This window comes from Aythya ferina (assembly GCF_964211825.1).
Source record: "Aythya ferina genome assembly, chromosome: 2".
NCBI lineage: Eukaryota > Metazoa > Chordata > Aves > Anseriformes > Anatidae > Aythya > Aythya ferina.
In genome coordinates this window covers 33,932,724-33,956,952 of record NC_140297.1, presented here as the reverse complement: position 1 = coordinate 33,956,952, position 24,229 = coordinate 33,932,724, and the positions used below count along the sequence as shown (strand labels likewise).

General features: G+C 41.2%; 1 protein-coding gene across 3 annotated transcripts in view; it reads left to right on the top strand.

The window, feature by feature from the left end:
- The first annotated feature begins 638 nt into the window (after positions 1-638).
- RAPGEF5 (Rap guanine nucleotide exchange factor 5) overlaps positions 639-24,229 on the top strand; it is a 161,383-nt gene continuing 137,792 nt past the window's right edge. The window contains exon 1 of one of the 3 annotated variants that reach the window (XM_084507491.1): positions 639-2,530. In XM_084507491.1, coding sequence (XP_084363617.1) covers positions 2,321-2,530 — 210 coding nt within the window. In that variant the 5' untranslated portion in view covers positions 639-2,320. The remainder of the gene's footprint in view (positions 2,531-24,229) is intronic. The other 2 variants (XM_084507490.1, XM_084507492.1) reach the window with 2 other exon arrangements.

Genomic DNA, 24,229 nt, shown 5'->3' with positions numbered 1-24,229 from the left:
AATCCAAACTAGAAATAGAAAGACCTAACTACTATCTAGTCCACTTTCATTACCATTATTAGTCCAAATTATGTTACCCAGTAGATTATTGTTTTAAAATGTGCTGCAGAGCATATGTATTTCTATTCAGATGTTGTAGTCAATGTACTTTTACCTTGCTTGGTTTTAAAACAAGTAAAACAACAAATTCTGAGCATTGGCATAATTTATCCTTTCTTTGCATAAACAAATTACTTCTGGTTATACCTCAGTCTGTCACATTAAGTCACACTTCACTGAGTTGTCTTATTGCTGTTTGCATTATAGCAGTGCCTAAAGACTTGGACAAAGACCGTGGGCCTTTTGTGAAGCCTACACGCGAAGGATGCATTATTCTTTTGGGTACAGATACACCTCTCCTTGTAATTACATCCTGAGCTGTGACAAAGTGGCTGCCAGGCAACACAGCTGTCAAAAACACATTGCAGGGCAGTTGGAGAGCACAAGTCAGATGAAATAATAGAAGTGTATGGGACATGAGCAGTTGCATAGAACAGCCAGTGCTCTTCATGTTCCTCCTATTTGATTACACAGCACAGCCTTGGCTATGTGTTTATGGCATAATCCCACTTGCCCTTTCAAAAGGGCTGGAGCTGATATTGCAAATTGGGGCTCACAAATCTCCCTGGTGTTTTGGGGTAGAGGAATGTACAGGGCACTTGACCCAAGTTAGGATTGTCACTGCAGAGTGCATTTCTGTCCCTTTTCTGTCTTTTGTGTCAGCTATAGGTCTTGTGTGATGGGCTGCATCAGCCAGCTAAAATAGCTGAACATTTTTTACAGTTACCTTTCAGGTGGATTGGTTCTGATTTGGCTCATGTCATGGACAGCGACTGTTGGTACTAGCAGGAAGGAGGTGGCAGCAGAATGTGGCTGGACAAAACCACCCCTTTTCAGGAGTACGCGGCTCAGCCTGCTTTGCACTGCTCATGAAGTCACATGCAGAGGATGCAGATGAGCTGATTTAATGATGGATGGCTGCAGAAAGGAGTAATTCTGCTTTCCCTCGCTTCCAGGTTGCTGCCTGCCCTGATCCTGCAGCTGTGTGGTCACAAGGTGGATCAATTCAGCTCTCTGGCCAATGGAAAACTCATTATTCCCTGAAGTGTAATTTTTCCACCAGACTGACCAGCTGACTGGAGTCAGACGGGTACCAGATCCAGTGTAAGGGGTGTGAGGGGAGTACCTGTCCAGTGGCTGCAGGCAAGACCACCTTTTCGCAGCAACCTGCCATCAACCCAATGCCACACTGGCGCTGGAAGCGGCTGTTATGCATCTCTGCACCCTGACATGGGCTGTGCACATCTGCACATCTTCTACTACCTCTGTGATCCCAGCTGAGTTGGTTTAAGAAGCACAAGTGAGGAAAAAACTATTTTATTTTTTGTAAGGTTAGTTTTGTGGTTAAGACAGCTCCTTGTTGGGCTGGCTGAGTGGTGGAGCTGGTCCCTGAGAGATCTGGACCTCACAGGTGGGACAGGGGGACAGCTTTTTGCAATGTCTCCGTGAGAGTGGCTTGACTATAATGCCATTTATTGAGACTTTTAGGCACAGGTGAATTCAACCTGGAAGAGCAGGTCAGCGTTTTTTGTAGCTCGGAGGCAGAAGATGTGTGCAAGCGGAGCCCCACCTTACACCGAGTGCTCTGAAGGACACAGACAAGAAGAGTCTGGCAGCAAGGGAGCGACACCTGCACCACTGCGAGGGCTCAGGCAGGGGTGAAACACAGCGCCAGTAATTCAAGGCACGGGGTTCGCGACGCGTGCCTCCTCCCTGCACCAGGAGTGAACGGGATCGGCTTCTGGCACCGAAGGCTCCCTCCTCAGCTCTTCCAGGGATTACCTGAAGGACTACAAGCCAGCCGCCCCCCGGGACAGAGCAGAGGCGAAGGGACGGCCACCTCGGGTCCCCCGGCAGGACGTGAGGGCACCCTCCGGCCCCTCGCAGCCCACCTCCGACCCCAGCCGGTCCCCAGCCGGCGCCGGACCTGAGCGCAAAGGAGTTAACAGGACTTTCTGCCTCTTCCCGCCCGCTCCTCCTCCTCCTCCTCCCCATTACCTGCACTTTATCACCGCCGGAGCCGCGGCGCGGGGCGGGGGAGGTGAAGGTGGAGGGGAGCCGGCGGCTCCCCCAGCTCCTGCCGGGGGCTTTGCCGCCCGGCCGGCGGGGCCGAGGCGTGCGGGGGCCGCGGGGCTCCGCGCTCGGCTCCGCTCCGCTCCGCTCGGTGGGCGGGGGGCAGGCGGAGCGGGGCTGCGCGCCGTGAGCCCGGCCGGGATGCGGCATGGCTGGGGGCTCCGTGAGGATGCCGCCGCCTCCGCCGTGTGAGGCTGCGGAGCCGGCCCGCGGCTGGAGGAGCCCCGGCGGGGGAGCCCCCGACCCGTCGCCGCCGCCGCCGCCCGTGCAGCTGCGGCAGAAGCTGCGGGAGCTGCCGGCGCTGCTGCGGAGCGGGCTGACGCTGCGCAGGAAGAGCGCGGCCGCCGCCGGCCACCGGGTGAGCGGCCGAGGGAGGATGGAGGGAGGGATGCAGGGAGAGAGGGAGGGATGCAGGGAGCCCGCGGGGTGCGCCCCCGCCGCGGCCTGCCCACCGGGGCCGGCCCGTGGGGCCCGGGGCGGTGCCGTGCCCGTGGGGCCCCGGCGGAGACGTGGGGATGCGGCGGGGGAGCCCCGCGGGGTATGCGGGGGGTCCCCGGGCGGCGGTGGCGGCCCCCTGCCGATAAACCAAATAGCGCCCGGCGCTGCCCCCCGCCGTCGTGCTCGTCCCTCCTTCCCCTCCCGGCCTGGCAGGACTCGCGTGGGCCGGGCACGTGTGGGAGCCTCGGGGCCGAGGTCGTGGCCTCGAGCGCTCGAAGCTCGGGTGGGTTCTGGGCCCTCACTGGCTGTGAGTGGGGTCGTGGGGTTGGGGATCCTAGGTGTGGGCTCCCTCGGTTTGGAGAAGGCTGATGGAGCGGTTTTACCAGGCTGTAAAACCTCCCCGCTTGTGCTTGGAGATGTACTGGGTGGGACTGGCGTCAAGTCAGCGCAAAACTTACACAAACCTGGCCTCAACCCCACCGTCTGGTAGCCAAACTGAAGGGGTTGGTGTCATCCCCACAGCCTTGGCTTTATCTGTGTGGGGAGCCAGGCGAGATGCCGTGGGGCTGTGGTGCACCGACAGCCACCTGTGTAGGCAGTGGGGAGAAGCCTTTACGATGTGTGTCTGCGCCCGAATCAACATTGCAGCACTCTGCCCGTATAAATAAACGCTTTCTCTGCACGGGGAAGTTGTTGTGAAATCGAGTAGGGTGTGAATTCAAAATGAAACTTGCTATGTGACTGCTTTGTTGTAAGAAGATATATGTGTAGGGAAGATAAATGGGATTAAGATAGTACGTATATTTACAGGAAAAGAGCTATTTCTGAACAATGTTTTGTTTCAGAGCCTTCTTCTAGAGTAAGTTTCTTTCTGAGGTGAGTTTAACCCACAGAATAAAGACTAGTCTGTATGGAGATGACTGATGATTTTTATTGTTCGGGTTAAATTGTAATCCACTTGGCAAGTGTCCATCCAAACACAGGGCTAAGGGGATTCAGTGAGTGTTAAATGGCCAAGTCCTTTCTGCCCTAACAGGAAGTTTACTACAGGTGTCCATCTTCCAGGGAAGATGAGACCTTTTCTGAATTCTGCATTGAGCTTAATTTATTCGAAAGCACCCCAGGAGAGCAGTGGAGTGAGCCCCCCTGTGAGGAGGAAAGAAGCGGTGCCCAGCAGCTGCTGGTCCCTGTGCTTGTTTGGAGCAGGTCTGAAACACTGTTTCAGCACAAGGGATTTGTGCCTTTTCAGGGAGATGCAGTGCAGAGCAGGCCCAGGCTGATCATCGTGGTTACTCTTCACTGCTACCGAAAGCATTCGATAAGTGATCACTGTGAGCATTTGCTCTGTAAATATTTGGAATTGGGTGAGCTAACACCTCCATGAGAAGCCTGCATGGCTCCTGGGTTATGCAGTTCTTCAGTCATCCTTGATGAAGCCTTGATCCTGTCTTGCTTCCTAACAGGTGAGGGTCAGCCCATCTGTGCTGATGTGCCCTGTTACAGGCTGCCAAATTTACTAGTGGTACCATCCGTGGCTTTGTTTCGCCCGGAGGTTCACCTTGCAAAGTTTTTCTTCACCTGTCTATCCTGACAGGAGGATAGCTGGAGAGAGTGTGGAGAGTTTGTGAGCTTGGCTGGAGTCATTCCAGGAGATCTTGGATCAGTTGGCAATGCTGCATGGAAATCCTGCATGGCTCCAGCAGGACCTTCTGGCTGGTGGCTTAGTGCCATGTGGAGGACATGACTGCTGTGCTCTGCCAGCTCTGGGCTTGCAGGGATTCTCCTGCCTCTCCTCAGGACTCAGCTGGAATTATTCAGTGATGCAGGTCTCTAGTGGGGTGTCATGGGATGCAGGCAGGGCTGACAGCCCAGTAGGGAATGTCAGTGTCACTTGTTCCCTTCTGAAACAGGGTGAATATTTGGGGTGCACGAAGGATCTCTTCCACACATGTGATTCCCCAGGGAGAAGTCTGGCTCCCTTATTAGTGCCCGTGTTGGTTCCTGCCTACTCCATTCTCCACGTGCCCTTTCCCCCCAGAGATGAAATTTAAGGGGGATGGCACTTTCCATATATTTCCACTTCATTTACAGAATAACTTCAACCCTGCAAATGTCAATATTTGGGACTGGGAATAGACATGTTAAATTAGTAAAATAAAGCACTTTTTTTTTTTTTTTTAATTAGTCTCTTCCTTTTAAACCTGACTCTCAAATTGGAAAAGCCTTAAAATAAGGTTGGAAAAGGGTTGAATAAAACAAATATGAAATAAAGATTTATTAATTCCACCTCAGCAAAGTATTTCAGGTTAATCCAAAGTTCATTTTTGGAGGGTTTTCTTTTGCTTGTTTATGAAATAGCCATTTTTACCCCCCCCCCCCCCCAATTTTTTTTTTTTAGTCTGATCTTAGTCTCTGGTGACTTTTTCTTTGTGCTTTTTTTCTTTTTTTTTCTTTTTTTTTTTTTTCTTTTTTTTTTTTTTTTTGTTTGCTAAGCCACCAAGCTGAGAGTCTTATTTGTCCAGCTGGATTCATCAGGAATGTTGCTCACTTAGGTGAGCTGTTTTCAAATAAATGCTGACCAGCTGAAATTCTGGTTTGTTTAATTTCCTAGAAAAATATTATGACCCCTGAAGAGGGGGGGGTCTCTCTCTGATGCTGACTTGCTGAGGGACCGCCTGCAGTGCAGTTTGCTTCCTCATCTATAACACACGGATAATCTGCATGCATGCATGCTTGGAGGTTATGGATAATAAAGTATAATGGAAGTGTTAAGGGTGCTATAATTATTTTAAGGATGTACTTCACTGCATGCTGTTAGAATACTTCCTGTGGTGCAGGGGAGGGGGAGAGCACTGAGTAGTATACGAAAAATGGAATAAATTTTGCAAACCAGTATGGGGTGGAATAATATTTTTTAAATCTGTTTAGGCCTCTCAGTCCTTGGTACTAGGCTGTTTGACAACTTGTGACCAGAGATGGGGATAATTGAACAATGTGGAATAAAATAGAGATAAAACAAAGCAGGCATTCTTCTCTCAGTTCAGTGAACCCCAAAACCAAAGTACAGGAGGACATTTTTGCCTTTCTATGTAAGCATGTGTCTGATTTTAATACGCTTGAAGAACTTTGAGGTGGAAAAACACCTTGTAGAAAAGCTGCAGTACCCATCTTGTTTGCACTTTCCCATGTAAATGGGAAATGTGCACCCAGGTAAATGCCAATACTCTGTTGTACCCTAGTCATTTAGATAAAGCTAACCTTGAATCCCTCTGCTGGGGATGCCCAATGCTTTTTTTTTTTAAAGCTCCTGAACTTTGCAGTGGATGTTGGCGTTGTCCGTGACTGTGGATGTTCTTAAATTAGGTCTAAGGGCAGGTCTAGCACAGATATCTGAGATGGCATTGGATGTTTGGTTGCAGTCTCACAGTGAGCTTGAGAGACGGGTGGGTTTTACTCCTTTTCCTCTGCTTGGTGTTTTGTTGTTTCTGCTGGATAAAATAGCAGAAAATCATCCAGTCTTTTGCTGTGTTAGTTTTATTCCTACATACATATATATATATATTTATTTTTATTTTATTTTTTTTTGGTGGGGTGGGTGGATTCAGCTGGGTTCCTTGCCTAGTAGACATATTGCAACCCACCAGAGCTTGTGCAGAGGCAGAGGAGGGATGTGTTATGTTGGCTCAGTGTGTTCTGTGGAGCTGTTCCCCTCTGCCACATGCTTTCTGAAAATCTTTGGTAAGTAGGAGCCTTCTGTTTTTCTAGTTTGCCTCCTTGAAGCATGTATTGAGTGTACAAGCAGTAAACATGAGTACACAAGTCATGAACTGGCCTTGCTGTCCTTTCTGGCACTCAGAAGTCAGAGGGACAGTTACCTTGCACACATACACAGACACATACACATTTAAAATGACCTCTTCTGCTTTCTAGGTTTACTCTCACACACAACCAAAACAGTGCTGTTATACCTGAGTGTGGATGTTGCTTTTTGTCACAGTAGTGCTGCTGGAAAACCTTCTGTACATTATGGTGCTACTCTGATACGGTGTTTCTCTGATATTGTGAAATTTTCACCATGGGCCATCCTGTGTGACTTGCTTGAAACTGAAGAAACACCATGACTATTTTCTCTTCTGAGATCCTGTAACGACTTTTGTGAGGTTCCCAGAGGTCTTCAGCCAGGCATATGTTCTCAGATGACCTTCACACTAAGAGACCCTAGCTCTGTTCTGAGTGACAGCTTTGCCCTATGTGTATATCAACATGTAAACCGGACGTAAGGCTACAGATTGCAAATGAACTAAGGAGTTAGGATATGAAAGCTAAGAGTTTACAAGAGTTCAGGGGAGACTAGGGAAGCTCATCGAAATTTACTGAACATAAATAATCCTCATCAAGCACAGAAAGTTCCCAAGCTGAAAATAGTTGGAGGGTTGGAGGGTATTAGAGAGATCTGTCATATATTCTGGCACTGGCAGCTGTCGTGCTATTGCAGAGAACTCTTCTTTGGCAGGGAAAAACATCAAATTATATGCAATCTGTTTTAATTAAACGAAGTATCCTAACCCCTCTTAGCCTACATTTTTGTAAACTTTTATTTGTCTCTTGTAAGAAGCTTTCAGTTGGTTACCTCATTCAAGTTATTTTCCTTGAATCAGTTCATGCTGCAATTGGGGAAACCATAATGTTGTAAATGAGGTTTTGCTAGGACATTATAAATTCCCTGCTGGAAATATTCAGAATTTCCAGTACTTCTTTTCATGGCTACATTGTACTGGTAGTTCATAGTTACCCTTTGATTGAGACAAGCATATAGATCTGACTTGTATTCAGTTAATCTCTCACCAATGACTGACATTTATAGCAGTTCATATTCTTCTTTGATGTTCTTCATCTTGTTATTGACAGTGACCTTGTATCTCAGGCTGCTAAAGTATATCCTTCTAATATTTTGGTCCTGTAAGTCACCTCATCTACCTGTATGCCATCCTGTTTACATTTGTTTCGAGAACGCCTGATGTTTTGTGTGATCAAGACATTTCATTAGCACATTTATCCTTGTTTGACCAGATCTGTTAATGAGAAGAGTAGGAAAAAAATAGGAGAACAATTGTGTTGGTACCTATATTTACATGTGTTATAGATGCTTTACTTTTGGAGTTTTTCCTGCCTTTAAAAGATGTGGTGTTGTGGTGCTGATTGAAATCAGTGCACAGAAATACTGGATTGGCTTAGTGAATCGAAAGTTTTACTGTCACAGCTATTATTGAAGTGGGCTGATTGATATTGGTGACATTTTGCTTTAAAGCCTGCCATAAGAGTTCTACTCAGTAGCATAATACCCTGATCATTTTGGCAGTTATTATGGGGCTAAAAATAGTTTCAGTAAGTAGTCTTGAATTTTTTCTATTGTAATCAGGCTTATTATGTATTCCTACTAAATGTATTTGATTAAGATAATTGTCTTTCACAGTATCCTTTAGCTTGTCAGGTCTGTGACTGGTGACACATGAAATGTTGAGTAATGAGTAAAATATCTTAGCGACAGTGACCACAGTAGCTGACAGGGAATTTCTGTGTCTCTTGTGTTTATTTGCATAATAATTTGTTTCATAGTCACTGTTCAGTGAATTACTAAATTGAGAATACTTCTTAATTAGCCCATGCGTTATGACATCTGAGAAATTGCGCCTGGCCTTTATTAACTACAGCTGAATGAGACCTAAGGCAAACCCATTCCTCTGCCCTCCAGAGTAACCCAGAAAGCTTTGCAGAACCCAAAGTTATGCTGCCTGTGGCTTCCCTGGTACTGTAGGTGCAGCTGGCAGTGCCAGGGCTGGCATTTCAGACACTTTCTGGCACCCCTGATGGGTGCAGGTGATGCTGCCCACATGCAGGGAAGAGGTGCCATCGTGTGGCTTTTACTCATGGAAGATGCACAGAAGTTCTGCTGAAGCAGAAAATGCACCAGCTTGCTATAGGGTAGGACCTATGTAGCTTCCTTTCTCTGTTTTGGCCGGATTGTATCCTGGTGAGTCCCTTTGATCCATTGTCAGCTGCTATAAAACATGGTCTTATCTTTAACCACTGCTGCAAATTGAGCTCAACCTGAAAGCACCTTGAGTAAATTTTGCCTGTGCTCAGTCTTCAGGTGCTGCTTTTTTTGTGTGTTAGTAATAAAACTTTCAGTCAGGGACTGATGAAAATATGTATTGGTCATGCATGTTTTTGTAATTTTGGTTGAACAAGGATATCCTGAATTTCACTTTCAGCTTTGCTCCTCTTTGTGCAGGATGTGGCCTGCGTATTCTCAGGTGGGATGCTGTATTTTGTGGCTTAGAAATCCATCAGGAGTATCTCTGTGTAAAATAAAATCAGCTCAATTGAAATTAAAAGGAACGTGTTCAAGTATTTGGAAAATTTCTGCTAGTGTTACATCTTGAGGAGAGGAAGGCTTGATTTTTAAGTGAGCTGACTGTCCTCTTATATATTTAAACAGAATTAAACAAAATTCACTTTATGGAACAGTATACTTTAATTTTCTTGGTTGCGAAGCTGCATTATTGGATAATCCACACTAGATTTCTTAGACAAAGGGGATGGGTGAACAAGCACAGTGCTGTGCAATTATGACAAACTGTGTTAAGGTTTGTATTCACCTGTTGTTACTTGTGTTCCCCCAGTGATTTGAATGTCTTTCTGTACTGGGAGAAAATAACAAAACAAGCTGTGCATTTTTATACTAATGAAAATGCCGAAAATAGGAGGCAATGGCTTTTTAAAAAGGGTAAAAACAGAAAAATAAAATATTCCATCTTTTCAACATAACTCATGGAAAGCCATTGCAATAAAACAGATGTTTTATCCTTAATATTAAAAAAAAAAAAGTAATATTTCACATATTGGAAAGGAAGCTTATCCATATTTATGTAAACTACTATGGGCCTTATACAAAAGATTCCATATCTTTAAGATGGTTTATGTTTTCCTCTTGTGCTTATTACAAGTTTCTTTGAGAGAACTGGATTTAAAGGTGTCTGTCAGGATGTGGAGTACCTACTGCTGCAGAGTTACTGCACCGGTAGGCCCAGGCAGTGCACAGAAGTTGCCTACATGGTTATATCTGAAGTGTTCCTGTCCATCAATGGTTCCTGACCTTTCCTCAGGCAGTCACCATATTTTGAGCATATGCAGTCACCATATGAAATGATGTGTTTCAGAACATGGACTTATGTTCTGACTCTGCTCAACTCGTCAAGATCCTCAATGGATTCTCTCCATGTTTCTGTGTTGGATCCCCAGGCCAACAGATGCTGTAGTCACTCATGGATGGGAGACATCTTTTCTAAGTATTGGTTGGGGCTCAGGATGGTGCTGTAGTACAGGAAATAAAATAGGGTACCCTCTAACAGTGGGCAGTGTGAGGCTGCCCTGTTTTCGGTAGACCTAGGGTTGTCTTAGGCAGGTTGCCCATGGACTTGCTCTGCTGAAGGCAGCTGATTGCAATTCTTCATGCACAAAACCTAAAACCTCTTTTTCCTTAAGTCTTGCAGATCTCTTAGGATCCATACACATGGATTGATTTAAGTGGAGTGTTTTATGTTAGTTTTTAGTATTTGTTGCATAAATGTTATCTATGTGCCACCTTTTGATTTAAATATTTTTAATTGTATCTGTGCTTTTGGCAAGAGTTTAAGGATAAAAATGAAGTCACTGAGGCTCTAAAATTAAAAGCCATGGCAGCAGGATCTGAACATTATCCTTTCAATGTTTCAGGTGTAAAAGACAGTGCCTATTCATTATTGTCATGATGTCCTTTATCTTGGTTAACTTATGGTTTGACTTGGGTTAGTCTGACCTTGTAAAATGATCTACTTATGGCTGTTGCATTAATCTATGGTCAATTATTAGTATCTAAATCTATAGTATACTTTTTATTTTGATGAATTCCTCTTTTTAAGAGAGATTTTCCTAGAGAGAACACAGCAGGCTAACTGATTAAAAGTCAATATATTTTTTTATATTTTCTTTTTGCACTATTCTGCTGATTTAGGAGAAAATCTGTCAGTGTGTATAAATATACACAAGTAGAGATACATTCATAGTATCAGTAATGATTTTTTTGAGTTCAGTTTTTAGAACTGAATTAACCCAATAAATCTTAAAGAACAATACAATTTCTAGTTTGCCCTTTTAATTGGTTGGCTATGAGGAATACAACTTTTTTTTTCTCCCCTTAATTTGGCTTCTGACTTGAACTCTTCACACTCACCATGTATCATCAGATGAAAACAGCTGATTTTTTTGAGCACAAATATCTGTAATAATTTTATTTTCCAAATAAGTTTATTAGTATTTACTATAATGCTGGTAACTTATACATCTATAACTTAACTTCATGATTGATTATGCATATTTTTTAACAAATCAGAATGGAGTTGTCAAAGTGTGAAAATACTTGGAATGCTACCAAAAAAGTCACAACAACATACCAAGAACAAAATGCCACAGCTTGTGTTGTGCAGTTTAGATACTCTTTCAGTAAACTGAACATTAAATACTCCATCCTCCTTGGATTTCTATTCACTTTGCTTCTGAAAAGAAATTAGATGTACAGTCTGTTTCTCCATGGATTGTATTATCTAAGCAGGTAGATGCTGGAAAGATGACATCAGGTATTTGGAGAGGAAGAGAGAGGCTGTCCTGTTCTGAGAGTGCTCTTTGGCTTCATTTGATCAAAGAGGGCTGCCTTTCTGTCCTTGCTTCCTGAACCTCCAACTTACATGACTGCCTTACATGACTGTGAAACAGATGGGCTGGGAGAAGTAAGGAAAGAAATAGTTCAGAGGCCAGAAGCTTCATCAATGCTTCATTATGGAGTGCATTTTATTTGTGTGTGCTTCATCTGCTGGTAGCTTCTCCCGCTGCTGTTTTTTTCTGAGCATTTCTGCAGATTGCTTGTTAGCATTGTTATTGGGACTGTGGAACAAGCAGCACCAAGGAAAGGGCAGTGGCTGTTTGCAAAGATATTACTGTATGTATGGCAAACCATACCCCTGCAGTAGATAGTATATGGTCCACAGGTCAGTGATGAAGAGCAGCCAACCAGTGGAAGTACTGCATTTCTTTGAATTAAAAACAAACAGAAAATTGAGGTCCAGACCACTTTTGAGCATCAAGAGTTTTTGATGTTGCTTTGTTGGGGGAGAGGGAAGCAGAGCAGGTTTTTATGTTTTACTTGCTTATTTTTTAAGAAGTTAAGCATTTAATTGTGTTTTTTTTTTTTTTTTCCATCCAAGTTTGGCTTAGATAGTTACTCAGTGATCCTAAAACACTTTATGATTTCAGCTGAATGTGGTAATCATTTACTGTCATAGACTGCTACTTCACGCTGTTAAGCAAATGGTCTATTCATCCCATAGGTGAATGCACTTTGGTGATGCATAAATTGATTTTTTTAAATATGGAAAGAAGGGGAGAAAAAACAATACGTATGCATGGTTGGTTCTGAAAGTTACAGAATAGCTTTTTGTTTACTGGCTGGCTGAAGGAGTGAGCTGGAAGAATCCATCAGATCTGATGGGGATCCCAGCTCTTGCACATCCCAGTACTTTGTTGCAGTGTCATTTCTGCATCGCCTGAAGCCACTTGGCAGAGAAAGCAAATCTGGGGTGTGTGGGCTGCCAGGCTGTTGCTGAATCTGTGTTAAGGGATGAACTGAAGCTTGCAGAGTTTGTGAAGATAGGCCAAGCTCATGGGAGATGCAAGTCCTAAATGAACAAAAACAGAATCCAGCAGTTAGCTGCCAAAGAGGAAAGGTGAGAGCACGTGTATCCCATGCTTCCGAATGTTTTGGCTTAACTGGTAAACTGTAACACTTGTCCATGCCAGTGCTGAATTGCGCTCACTGTAATCATGACACAGGAATTCTGTAAAGTAGTCTTCCTCAGCAATTTGTTGGAAGAAATCACTTAAAAATATAATAATCCTGCTGATATAAACACATTGAAAACTTAACCAGAATTTGACTTCTGTTCACAAAGAAAGGCTCCATCTCTGGACATGATAATGCCAAGATACTTTAAAAACTTATCCTATACATGCCTTCATAAAACTGTAACCTGTTCTCTTGAAGAGTATTTACAAGTGATGAAAACACCTGTTCTCTTTATAACTCAGTACCCATGTGTATGAAAGAGATTGATAGAACTGGTCAGCCTGTTAGTGTAGTCATTCATAAATGTTGTCTCTGTAATTGTCTTTGATGGCAATTGCTGGAACAAAATACATAAAATGCAAAAATAATAATGGCAGTTAAATGAGTACATCTATTTATATTTTTTATTGTGTTCAAGAATATGAAGAAGAACATTCAACAGATATTTAATTTCTAGTTTTATCTCATTAAACAGACAGTCCCAAAACAAATGAGTTTCAGATTAGTTTTACCAAAGCTATTTATCTAATTATGGCTTTCACTGCACTTCAATGAATGGCTGCAAATCAATAGGTCTGTTAGGTTGCCAGGACATGCATTAGGACTGGTGAGTCTCCGAGCTGAACAGCTGGAGTGATGTCTCTTGTTTTGTTTATTTCCATTGAGATGTCTGTTCTCAGTTCAAACAATGTATGCATTAACTGAGAATTTATCTGAAATCCTGCTTAAAAAGTCTCAGTTATTTGCATTTCAATGTGGTAATAAATATTTACATAATACTGGTAGTAGTTTTATTTAAATAAAATATGATTATTTCAAAGGAAACTAGTGTAGATACGAAACATAGTAGTGGGTCAAGATAATGGCTCATCTGGTTGAACATCCACAAATTTTAAAGTTATTCTAACAGGTAACAGTAGCCACGGATAAAAGTTTTCTCTATCATATCATGCGAGTATTTTGGACAAATGTTATATGGTCTGCCTGATACGTTGTCTTTTTCTGGACTCAAATAGCTGGAGATACCTTATATTCTGATGGTGGCTGTTACTGTGAACTGCTGTAGCTACAGCTGTTCACGTTACTCATAGAAATCCAGCTTTTTAATGAATCTGTTGGTATTTTGGCTCCAGGCTCATCTTGAAACTCATGGTTTCAGAGTTTGAGTGAAGTGTTTGATGATAGTGACATTGCAGGGGAAGGAAAATTAACTTTTGTTTTCTTGTGTTAATGAAAATGTTTATTTTTGATTGGACTTGAATAGCCCACCTTTAATTTCAGTGACCATTTTGTTCATTTCTCCTGACTTCTGCACAGTTAGTTAAGTATTCTTTTTTACAACTGTCTTTTAAAGATAGCAATCCCAGTCTCTCTAGATGACTATCTGGAAAAAAAAATCTCCTTTTCAGAGGTGTTTTTGTTACCTTGTTTTGAACTCTCTGGTTTGGCAATGTCCCCTTGAACTTGTGATGGCTTGTGCTGAATATAATCTAGATGAGACCGCACTGCTGATTTATACACATTGTTCAGTTTTCTCCCTCTCTCCATCACATGTGCTTTTCATCCTAAAAATTTGTTATCTTTGTAGAGTTCCTGTTGGCATAGATCATTTCTTCACTGAAATGTCTTCACAGCCATTCAGATTGCTTTCTTTATATTGGTACATTTAATTTAAAACCACAGAAGTTGTCAGCATTTTTTCCTTTCAGTGGGCATTTGCATTTGATCTTGATGAACATAATTTAATGTGGAGTTGTCCACATACCTACCTTGATTAGGTCCAAATGAAGTTGTTTATAGACTTCTGATTGTGAATCTACTAAAATAATATTAGCAAAATTTGCTTGTATTAATACTATGTTTTATTAAACAGCATTCACCGTAGGATGTAACATTGGGACATCTTCGTATTTTCGTGTTTGGAACTGTTGAATCCTGTTCTTGTCCTTCGTTACTTTGCTATTGCTTGATCAATTACAGTATTTTGTCTTTTCAGAATCAACTGCTGTAGCTTCATTAGGGGAATTCTCTGCATTAGTATGAGTCTGTACTCTTGAAGCTGAGGTATAACAATAGGGTATTGCTACATAGATTGGCTCTGAACGTATGAGAAAACCAGCTAATTTCATCAGTCTTGACCTTGTTACAAAGTACTGTGTCAAAGACTCTATTGTTGTTTAAAAATAATAACAAAAGAAGACTTTGTGAATTTTGAAACTCCTATGAAATGATTGCTTGGAAGGTGCTATGCAGACTGCTAACCAACAACTCTGTCAAATAATCACTGAGCAGGGCTCTGCAAGAGTATCTTTTGGCTCTGCTACTATCAGTATTTTTTTTAAAAGCTGCAGTGATGGACTAGAGAATACATGTATGCTTACTAAGAATTAGCTACCTGTCCAGTCAAAGAATAGGTGGGGAGGAGGAGGAAAATAAAGGTTTGTTTATTATTATTATTATTATTATTCTGCTTTGGCAACTTTAGGGCAAAACTGTTATTTGGAACAAAACTGACTAACAGAAACCAGTTACCAAAGACTTCTGAAGAATGCTGCATTACTGACAACTGTTCTCTAAGCTTGCAAATCTCTATTAAAATCAGAGACATAAAACATCTCTATAGTGGACTGTTGCATCTAAGCACAAAAGGTAGCTAACATAGCTACATTGCTATTAAAAGTTGTGCTCTTATTAGACTTAAGGCCTTTGACAACCCATTTGTCAAGGCTGGGGAAAAGGACCTACTTCAGTGTCTTATTAATAACAAAACACATTACAGGAAAATTTGTGGCAGGATGATGGGAGTGGATAAGGAAATATTACATTCTTTTGTTCTGTAAATAAGATTCTTTTCAAAGAAACTATCCAGAGACAATAATAATTACTCTTTATAAACCGGAGTTAAAAATTGTCACATGGCATTTAAGAGGTAACAATAAGGTTAGTAAGTCTTCCCAAACCAAAAACTTGCTTTATTTCTGTATTTCTTATTTACCTTGAGTTAAGGAAGAAAACTGACTTCACCCCTTGTTGTAGCAGTTTCTGGTGTTATCTGACTTTTAGAAACAAAGCTAAATACTGCGGGTCTGTGAGTCATCTTCTGTTCAGCCTGAGCCAGCTAACTCCAGTTTCAGTGTGTATGCTTGTTTCTTTATACCGTGACTTTTTCCCTCGTGAGTCAGTCATTGTTATCTCTTGGCACAAATGGAGAAGTTATAAACGTCAACAAGCATGAGGCATGTGAAAAACATGCAAACAAACCTCCCATGTAATCTCCCAAACCCTGGAGCGTTCCCGTTTCCATTGCTTTGTTGTTGATGAACCCATCTGATCTTTTGATCGTATCCTGGTGGATGGAGCAGGGATGTGAATTCCAAGGCAAAACTTTGCTTGACAGAAGTGATGTTGTTGAGGCCCTGCAGCTAACTTCTGCTGGTGTGTCCGGTGCTTCTAACAGACCAGCAAAACCTGTGGGTTTCAGCATATGAAATCCAAACCCAAGGAACACCAGGAATGTCTTGATCTCTCTTTGGTGAAAGGAAAAGCATCTTGATGAGGTGCTTGCAAGAGGATGATGATCACATTTGTTCTGTACCCAACACTTGCCAAATTCCTGCATCTTTATTTTCAATCCCTGTTCTCTTAATTCCTCGTCTCCACATCAGAAGCATCTGTGTGTGTATCCCAGTACCAAGAAGGTACAGAAACTGTTTATTTTTCTAGTTTCTTTTGACAACTAGGAGGTGACCAAATAGGTATCATACTGGTGGCTTGGGTGAAATTGGTGAAGCCTATGTGGTTAGTGGTACTGAAACAACTGGCTTGAAGTCATCTCCAAAATCTGGTGTGGGAAAGGATGGAGCAGTGAGCAAACTGATTAAAGACAGTGTATCTCAAAATGATGGTTTCTTACAGTAAGTTTGGCAGTTTGCCATCAATCTGCCCTAGCACCAGAGATTAGCTGATGGCTTAGGTGTCTCTGCTACAAAATTGAGGTAGACAGGCTTCTGAGATTGTCATGGTGAAAGGTCTAGAAGAGGTTAAACAGGTGTTACCTACTAACACCAGTAGGTGTTACCTACTTTGGTAGGGCACCAGACTGGCCCAAGCTCATTTGGTGAATTGATTAGGGCAGGCTGTTATGTCACTGACATCTTGGGTTTTGTTAGTGTTTATAGAAACATCTGTAGAGTATGACTCTTAGTTTTGGACAGTTCAATAATGGCAGTGGGGGGTTCTACAGTGTATTAATAATTTGTATCATTTTGCTTTCCTGATTTCAGTCAAACTTCACTAACAAGTTAGCATCTTTTGTGAACATATTGCCTGAAGCAACTTTTAAAGATAGCAGGTCTCCAGCAGCTCCTCTTTCTTTCTCTCCCACCTCCTGCTTTGCGTAGGTCAGAAAACACTTGCTGACTTAAAATGGTATTTATTACTGACTTTTAAATCTGGGTGGGCTGGTAACCAGGATACGGTGGGCAAGGGGAAGGAGGATAACAACATATTGAAGAGATCAGAGTTGCAAGCGTGGGTTATGATGCAAAATATTAAAGAGTAAGAAAATTAATTCTTGTTGACCTTAGACCTGAAAAAATATGGTCAGTCTAACTCTTTACTTTCTAGGGGACAAAGCATCCTTTCAAGGAACTCACCATTCTATGATTCGTCACTTTCTATAGCTACCCAAACGGAGGGTGTCTCTTTTCTCAGGTGACTAGTAGTAGGATGCAAAGAAGTGGTCTCAAGTTGTGCCAGAGAAAGCTTAGATTGGGTATTAGGAAGAATTTCTTCACAGAGAGGGTGGTTAAACATTGGGACAGGCTGTCCAGGGAAGTGGTGGAGTCCCCATCTCTGTATACACTTAAAAAAAAAAAAAAAGTGTGGATGTGGCACTAAGGACATGATTTAGTGATGGGACTCAGTATGTCAGGTTGATGGTTGGACTTGATGATCTTGAAGGTCTTTTCCAACCTAGATGATTCTATGACTTTGTGACTTAGTCCAGTGAAGCAGAAGAAGGTGGTTCAGGTCAGAGCTCCTGCTTCATGTAGGGTCCCAGAAGAGCCTTGGACAGTTGTGCATGTGGTAGGGCGAAGAGGATGCAGCAGCAAACAGGACAGGGAATACTTGAGCTGCTTCTTAGTCTGATGGTCAGAAATTCTTCAACTGGGTTTTTCCTAGCACTGACCAGGCCCGACTGTCCTCAGGTGGTGGACATGTGACCCTGTAGAAAGGCAGTGATGTATGAGTTCTTTCCTCTAATTGTACTACAGCATCAGCAGACTGTTTTGCTGGCTCCTTGAGGATGTGTTGTTCAGGATATGTTCAGCTATACTTTAGCTGTGAGTAATGCAGAGGCTATTCTACTTTTTTTATTTATTTTTTTTATTTTTTTTTATGTGATGGTTTACACAATTGATAAGCATGCTTATGTTCACTTAATATTCTTCTGCTTCTCTGTTATATGCTCTAATGAGTACAATTTCCTTAAATATAGTTGTGCTGCTACCACTGATGTTTTTTGTGGAGGAACTGGGATGCTCCTCTGAGGTGTAATTTCAGATTCTGTAAGTGCAGGCTTTGCTTATTTCCTCATGTATATTTTGAAAAGACCTTTAAGAGGTGATCCACAACTTGCAAGGCAAGAGACAAATGCAGACAAACAATTGAGTAGGAAGGCTACTTACTACAGTTTTCACTGGACTGTGCCAATTCCAGTTAAACACTTACTGTGATCTTCTGATCCCTGCTATACTTTCATATTCTGGACTTCTTTTTTCACATTTATCTCTTCTAATGCTAATTTAGACTGTAGCACCTTTTTTTTTTTTTTTTTTTTTTTTTTTTTTTTTTTTACATATGCCTTTGAATATGGGAATAAGATTGACTAGGACGTACATAGACATCAGATGGTAGGACTTCTGTTGGGATGCAAAACTAGATAATAATTGCAAATGCAGTTAAAGGTTAATGAATTCAGATCACTTAATCGGATGTAAAAATAGAAAAATCTTCTAATTTTTTTACTCTCAAACTGTTTTTTTACCTCATTAAGGAATGGAACCTTTCTTGTAAATGGGAAAAAGGTGCTTTTCGATGTTTATATGTTTAAAGGGCTCCTAATACACATAAGAAATGAATTAAAGAGAGAGGAACCCTGTGATTTAACTATCAGGTCTTGGTTTTATGCAGGGTTATTTTTTTTTTTTTTTCTTGTTTCTGTTTTGTTTTCCTGAGGGCTGGGAGATTGTCAGGTCTGCTGTGGGACCAGTTGAAAGAAGATATATTTATTTATTTATTCATTTAGAGTTTAGGCTTTGTTAAAATATGTATTTTTATATATAGAGAGAGAGTCTCCAGAAATTGTTTAGTGCTCTACAGTTTAATACTTTCTTTTCTGAAGAATTTGAGTGGAACATCAATCTCACATGAGTAGTTTGTCAAATTTTGTGACTTTTTGCTTAAAGTCAGCTTGGATGAACACCTGTGCTGTGAAGCCTGATGAGAGTGCTGGACTTCTCTGATCTGGCTCATACTGTGTAGAAAATAAATGGTGAATGCAGAGAGCCCTCGTAAGGGTTCTTTGGGGAACCCTTGTGAGGAGTGTATCCCTTATCTTTTCAAATGTCTCCTGCTGGAGCAAGGTCTTCAAGGTGTTGACTCCCTGCTATCAGCTGGAAAATCTCAAGAGGTCCCCAGCCCTCCTGCAGAGAGAATGGACTTCCACAGCACCAAAAGGAAGGACTTTGTCTTTAAGATGTAATTTTTCATTACAGTGAGTAAATTCAGAATAATGTAACATAAATAAATGACATACCCATGTGCTTTAGTAGTTTGAAATGTGTGCAGAAAATGTTATATGAATAAAGAATGAAAATAAAAATATACTTCAGGAGAAAGGCAGGTAATTAAAGTTAAGGGTAAGGAGTGCCATCGGGGAAATCTGCCTCTTTAGGGCAGAAATCTTGCCTAAGTTCAGAGACTTCTTTTTGTCCTTGAACCTGGAACCTGTATTTGTGAAGATGATCCCAATCTAAAAATGTCTGAAATGTTTATATGACATTATGGGGGTGCTGAGCACATCTTTTACTTTAATAACTTAATAAGCACAAGATATGTCACTTACATGATTTGGATATGATGTTATCATACTTAACTAAAACTTATATCCATTAAGTACTTGGCATTTGAGCTGCTTTTTTCCATGCTCAGAAATTTGCAAGACTCATCTGTGCCTTTCATCTATGCTGTTTTCTGATCAAAGTCTACTGAAAGCTGAATTTACCTAAGCTGCTTTTAGTAGTTCATGTATGTTAAACTGCTATTCATGTTCTAACCCTATCCTTATGGTTATTGCACATTACATTCCAAATTACTCTAGATACTGTATGTTCAGGATTAAATTACAGGTGAACTGCCCTGTTTTTCAAGTCTCTCCTCATCTCAGTGGTAATAAGTCTCTCTTTGGAGATGGAGTGCACTTGAGTTTTCATTTATTCCTGCTTCAACAGGACTGACAAACCAAAGGTTTTCAAGCACAAAAAAATGATGTTATAAAGGTTAGTGTGATAAGGTCAGTGTAATCATGGTGTTCGAGGGTGTTGGTCACAGATGTCTAACAGAGCACAGGCTGTGTAGAGAGCAGGTGAGGAGTTCTTGGATCTACTTTACATAGAAGTTGTGTGATTCAAGGGAACAGTTCTTGTTTTATGTATTTGTTTTCCTTGTGTATTGGATGCTTTTTAAGCTTCTTGTATAGCAAAGCCTTTTTCCTTTGTGAAACTAAAATAGTTGAACTTCAATAGTTTTTTTTTTTTTTTTTTTTTTTTTTTTTTTTGACAAACAAGTAAATTACAGCTGTTCTTCTGGAAGTGGTTAAGAACTCCCACTATTCAGTCCATAGCAGGTTGGCACCAACTTGTGCCAAGAGCTACTGTCAGTGAAATTAATATTGTTCCCCAGAGGTCATGTAGCAGACTGCTGCCAACACAAACAACACAACTGCAGATTTTCCAACTGTTAAGATTATAATGTGAGCTCCTTTAATCGTAGCTTGTTCACATGGCTTGGAGGCCGCTCCTACTCTTTGCAAATCTAAAAAGTAAGAAAAGTGAAAGCTGATAGTTTCATTTGAGCCTTTGACACAGTTGATCTTGACTAGTTTGTCTAAAAGTGCTTTGAAATGCAAAGTGGTCATCACTGGTCCCACAGCAAGTCATTTGCCTTCCCATGTAGAAAGCTGGTACCAGTGAGAGATGCAGGAATAAAGCAGAGGTGCACCGAATGGTCTGGTGTTTTGTCCAATAGGTCAGTCACTGCAAAATCAGAGAATCAGTTTTTATCAGGAGCGAGGAATAAAGAATGTCAACCTTTTGTTTAGGTGCCTCAGCTAGCAAATGTAGAACATGCATCTTGTACCTGAAAGGAATAATTGCAATCTACTTTAAAAAAAAAAGTTTGGGAAATTACTTTTTGACCTATGTATCCTGCAGGCAGCGGTAAACACGGGGCTCTCTGAAATAGTGAAGAACAGGGCCATTAAAACATACTTCTATATGCTTGTAATGTAATTCATGGACTATTTATGTGCAGCTCATGGGGAAAAAAAATCACAAATATAGTCATTTTTCAAATAATAAGCTAAACTGATGCAATTTACTGCAAGTTATTTTCATAAATCATAATGAAAGCATGGAATTTTAACTCTGTCTTTTTGTATGTCAAGCATTAAATATGCTGTAGTTATTGAAATCTATAAAATTGTTTCTTTATTTGTAAATTGCTTTTGAATAAATTAAGATTTTAATGGATTTTCTTATTCAATAATATATACTTCGTATTGACATTTTTGCTATTTATTCTGTCAGGATTGTTCACAGTTGGTTTGCTGAATATTTGCAAGTATTTGAAGTTTTATTCCTGTGTCTGTGGACAGGCATTCACTGAAATAGCTGTAGCAACTTTCGATATTTTTGCCCTTCAGCTGTGTTTTACAACTCTTGTGGCAGAGGTGAGCATCCTTGCAGCAGGGTCACCAGGGCAATTCACAAAGATGCCCCTGAGTCTGAAATGAGGAGAATCAGCTACCTAACTCTGCCAACTTCATCAGATACCACCACAGAGGGAGCATTAGAACTTACATCTGCATGATGGGTCTTGTAAATGATGGGTGAGATAAATCACCTCTTTAATTGATTGTCTGCTTTAAAATCTTATTATATTTAATCTCTGACAAATGTGAGCTGCTGAAGGCAGAGTTCTGGCACCAGTATTATCTGCAGCATTGTGGATAGCAGAGGTAGGTCCTTTCACAGTGACCCTCAGCACACTCAGCAGGTGAGACCTGGCACATGGGGTGAGAAATGTTGGTGAAAGGCTATTGTAAAAATGTGTCACTTTCAGAGCCCTTTTTTTAAAATGCTGTGTCTAGGAAAGTGTCCACCTTTGAGAAAACTCTAGCTCTGTTTCCTCTGTAGCTCCTTTTGGATAGTGGAGGGTGGCATTAGAGCCCTCTTTGCACTCCTGTCTTCTGGCTGGACCAACCCAGTTCCCTCACACAACAAGTGCTCTGAAAGTTTTGCTCTTGGTAGTCAATGTGTTCCTGTGCTAAAGTGCCCAAAATTACTCTGTGTCCCAGAGATGATCTCATGACCCACAAATAAAGGGGAATAAGCACTTCCATCCACCTGCAGCTAACTTTTATTCTTGGCAGGGGTACCTTACTCGTTTACATGATCTTTGTCCACTGGGACGAAGGCCTTGGTACCAGACAGGGAATGCAAGAGACAGAAACCCAGTAGTGCAGGACAGGGGAGAGAGTCACAGGGCTGTCATGTAGGAAGCTGCTAAGTTCTACATGGGAAGTTCTACATGATTCTGGTGGCTCACTTTGTAATCTCAGAGAATGTCTTTCTGTAGGTCTCAGCTCTGCAAAACTAACATCTGCCAGCCTCATAGAATGGCTGCCACTTTCTCAGACTTTCCCTGCATCCTCCAAGAACCACCATGAAATTTAATGGGTTTTCTTGTTTTGGCAGGTTAGGCTGATGGCAGGGGAGGCTACAAATAGCAGTTATAATGACTATGAAATGCATCAGCCCTCTCTGACTCTGAAATCCACCCCCCTGAGGAGGCAGGGGCATAGAGGTGACTGTTAGCAAGGCTTTTCTTCCCCCTTTCTTCCTTTTCCCTGAAAATTTATTTGCAGGAACCTCTGTACTATTTGCACATACACAGCAATAGTCTGACTATTGTGAGCATGATGATTATTTTAATTTTCAGTCATTCTAAATTTTAACCATACTGCTGGGACAACAAATAACAAGGGGAACAAGTGTGACAGTTTAAGGAGTTGATCAATGTATAAACAAACGTTTGTTGGTTTTATAAAGTCAATAACCCAAACAAGTATTTGCATCGATGAAAACATAGATAAGATTTGCATGTCTCAAGAGGTGATGGTACATGAGTTTTAATATAGCTGTTCTGAGAGACATGGCAGCTTTGGGGAGGTAAGGAGCTTGCATATATTGTATGTATTTTTTGGGATATGCAGCTTTCCCTTGTTGTTTTTTATTAGTGTATTAACTGAGTTTCTGAGTACTTACATTCTGCATGTTGTTAAGCCTTTGTCCTTCTCCCCTACCCCTGTTTATTCTATTCTCAAATTTAGGATAAATTCAACATTTTTATTATATGACTTGCATGTAGAGTAGTACACAGAGTGAGAATAAACTAGATAGATGCTTGTGTCTAAATGAGATGTTGTCTGAAGTCATTTGATTGAAAATAAGAGCTGTACAGAGGTAAGTGCTTTCAGAGGATGCACCTCTGTAAAAGTGGGGGCCATACAGTATTTTTGACAAGTGATCTTTATTTTTCTTCCATAATGCCATTTTTCCATACTAATGATGAAATCCTTTACCTTGTTTTTTCCTAAATTTATTTTACTACTGTTTGCTTGTGAGTCAGACTTGCAGAATTTCTTTGCCAAGCTGTTGTGCCATTTTGCCTTTTTTGTTGTTATTTTTTATTTTGAAATGTCATGAGAAAGTATTTCACTGGCAGCACAAGAAATGTGCCGTCAGAGATACTTTGCCTGCATATGTAGAGCTTTTCAATCTACACTTTCCCACTCCTGATCTTTATTTCAATGTTTTGTTAACATCTTCATTCAGATCTCTGTGAAGAGAAATTGGGAACATAGTTTATTTGTAGTGTGAAATATTCAGTGTGCTTTCTTTTGGAGGTTTCAAATAATTTATTATTAAATTATAACACGTGCCACTTTAGAAATATTAATTGTTGTATAATATTTCAATAATAATGAAAAAATACCCACCTGCTCTTTGGTGGTATACTCCAGATTGAAACCAAATCAGATGCTGATGGTCTGGAACATGATCATAGAATCATAGAATCATAGAATATCCTGAGTTGGAAGGGACCCTTAAGGATCATCAAGTCCAACTCTTGACACCGCACAGGATGGTAGATTACAAAGAACATCTACTCTGTGTATGAAGTGCTAAGGTTTAAAGAGAAATAAATACAGTGATATTGCTCAATTTTTACTCTACAGCACCTGTTTTGTACTGAAAAAAGGGAGGATGCTGCTTTGTTGTAAAATGCTGACAGCCAGGAAGAGTGAAATGTATTGGGAAGCATTTCAGGGAACAT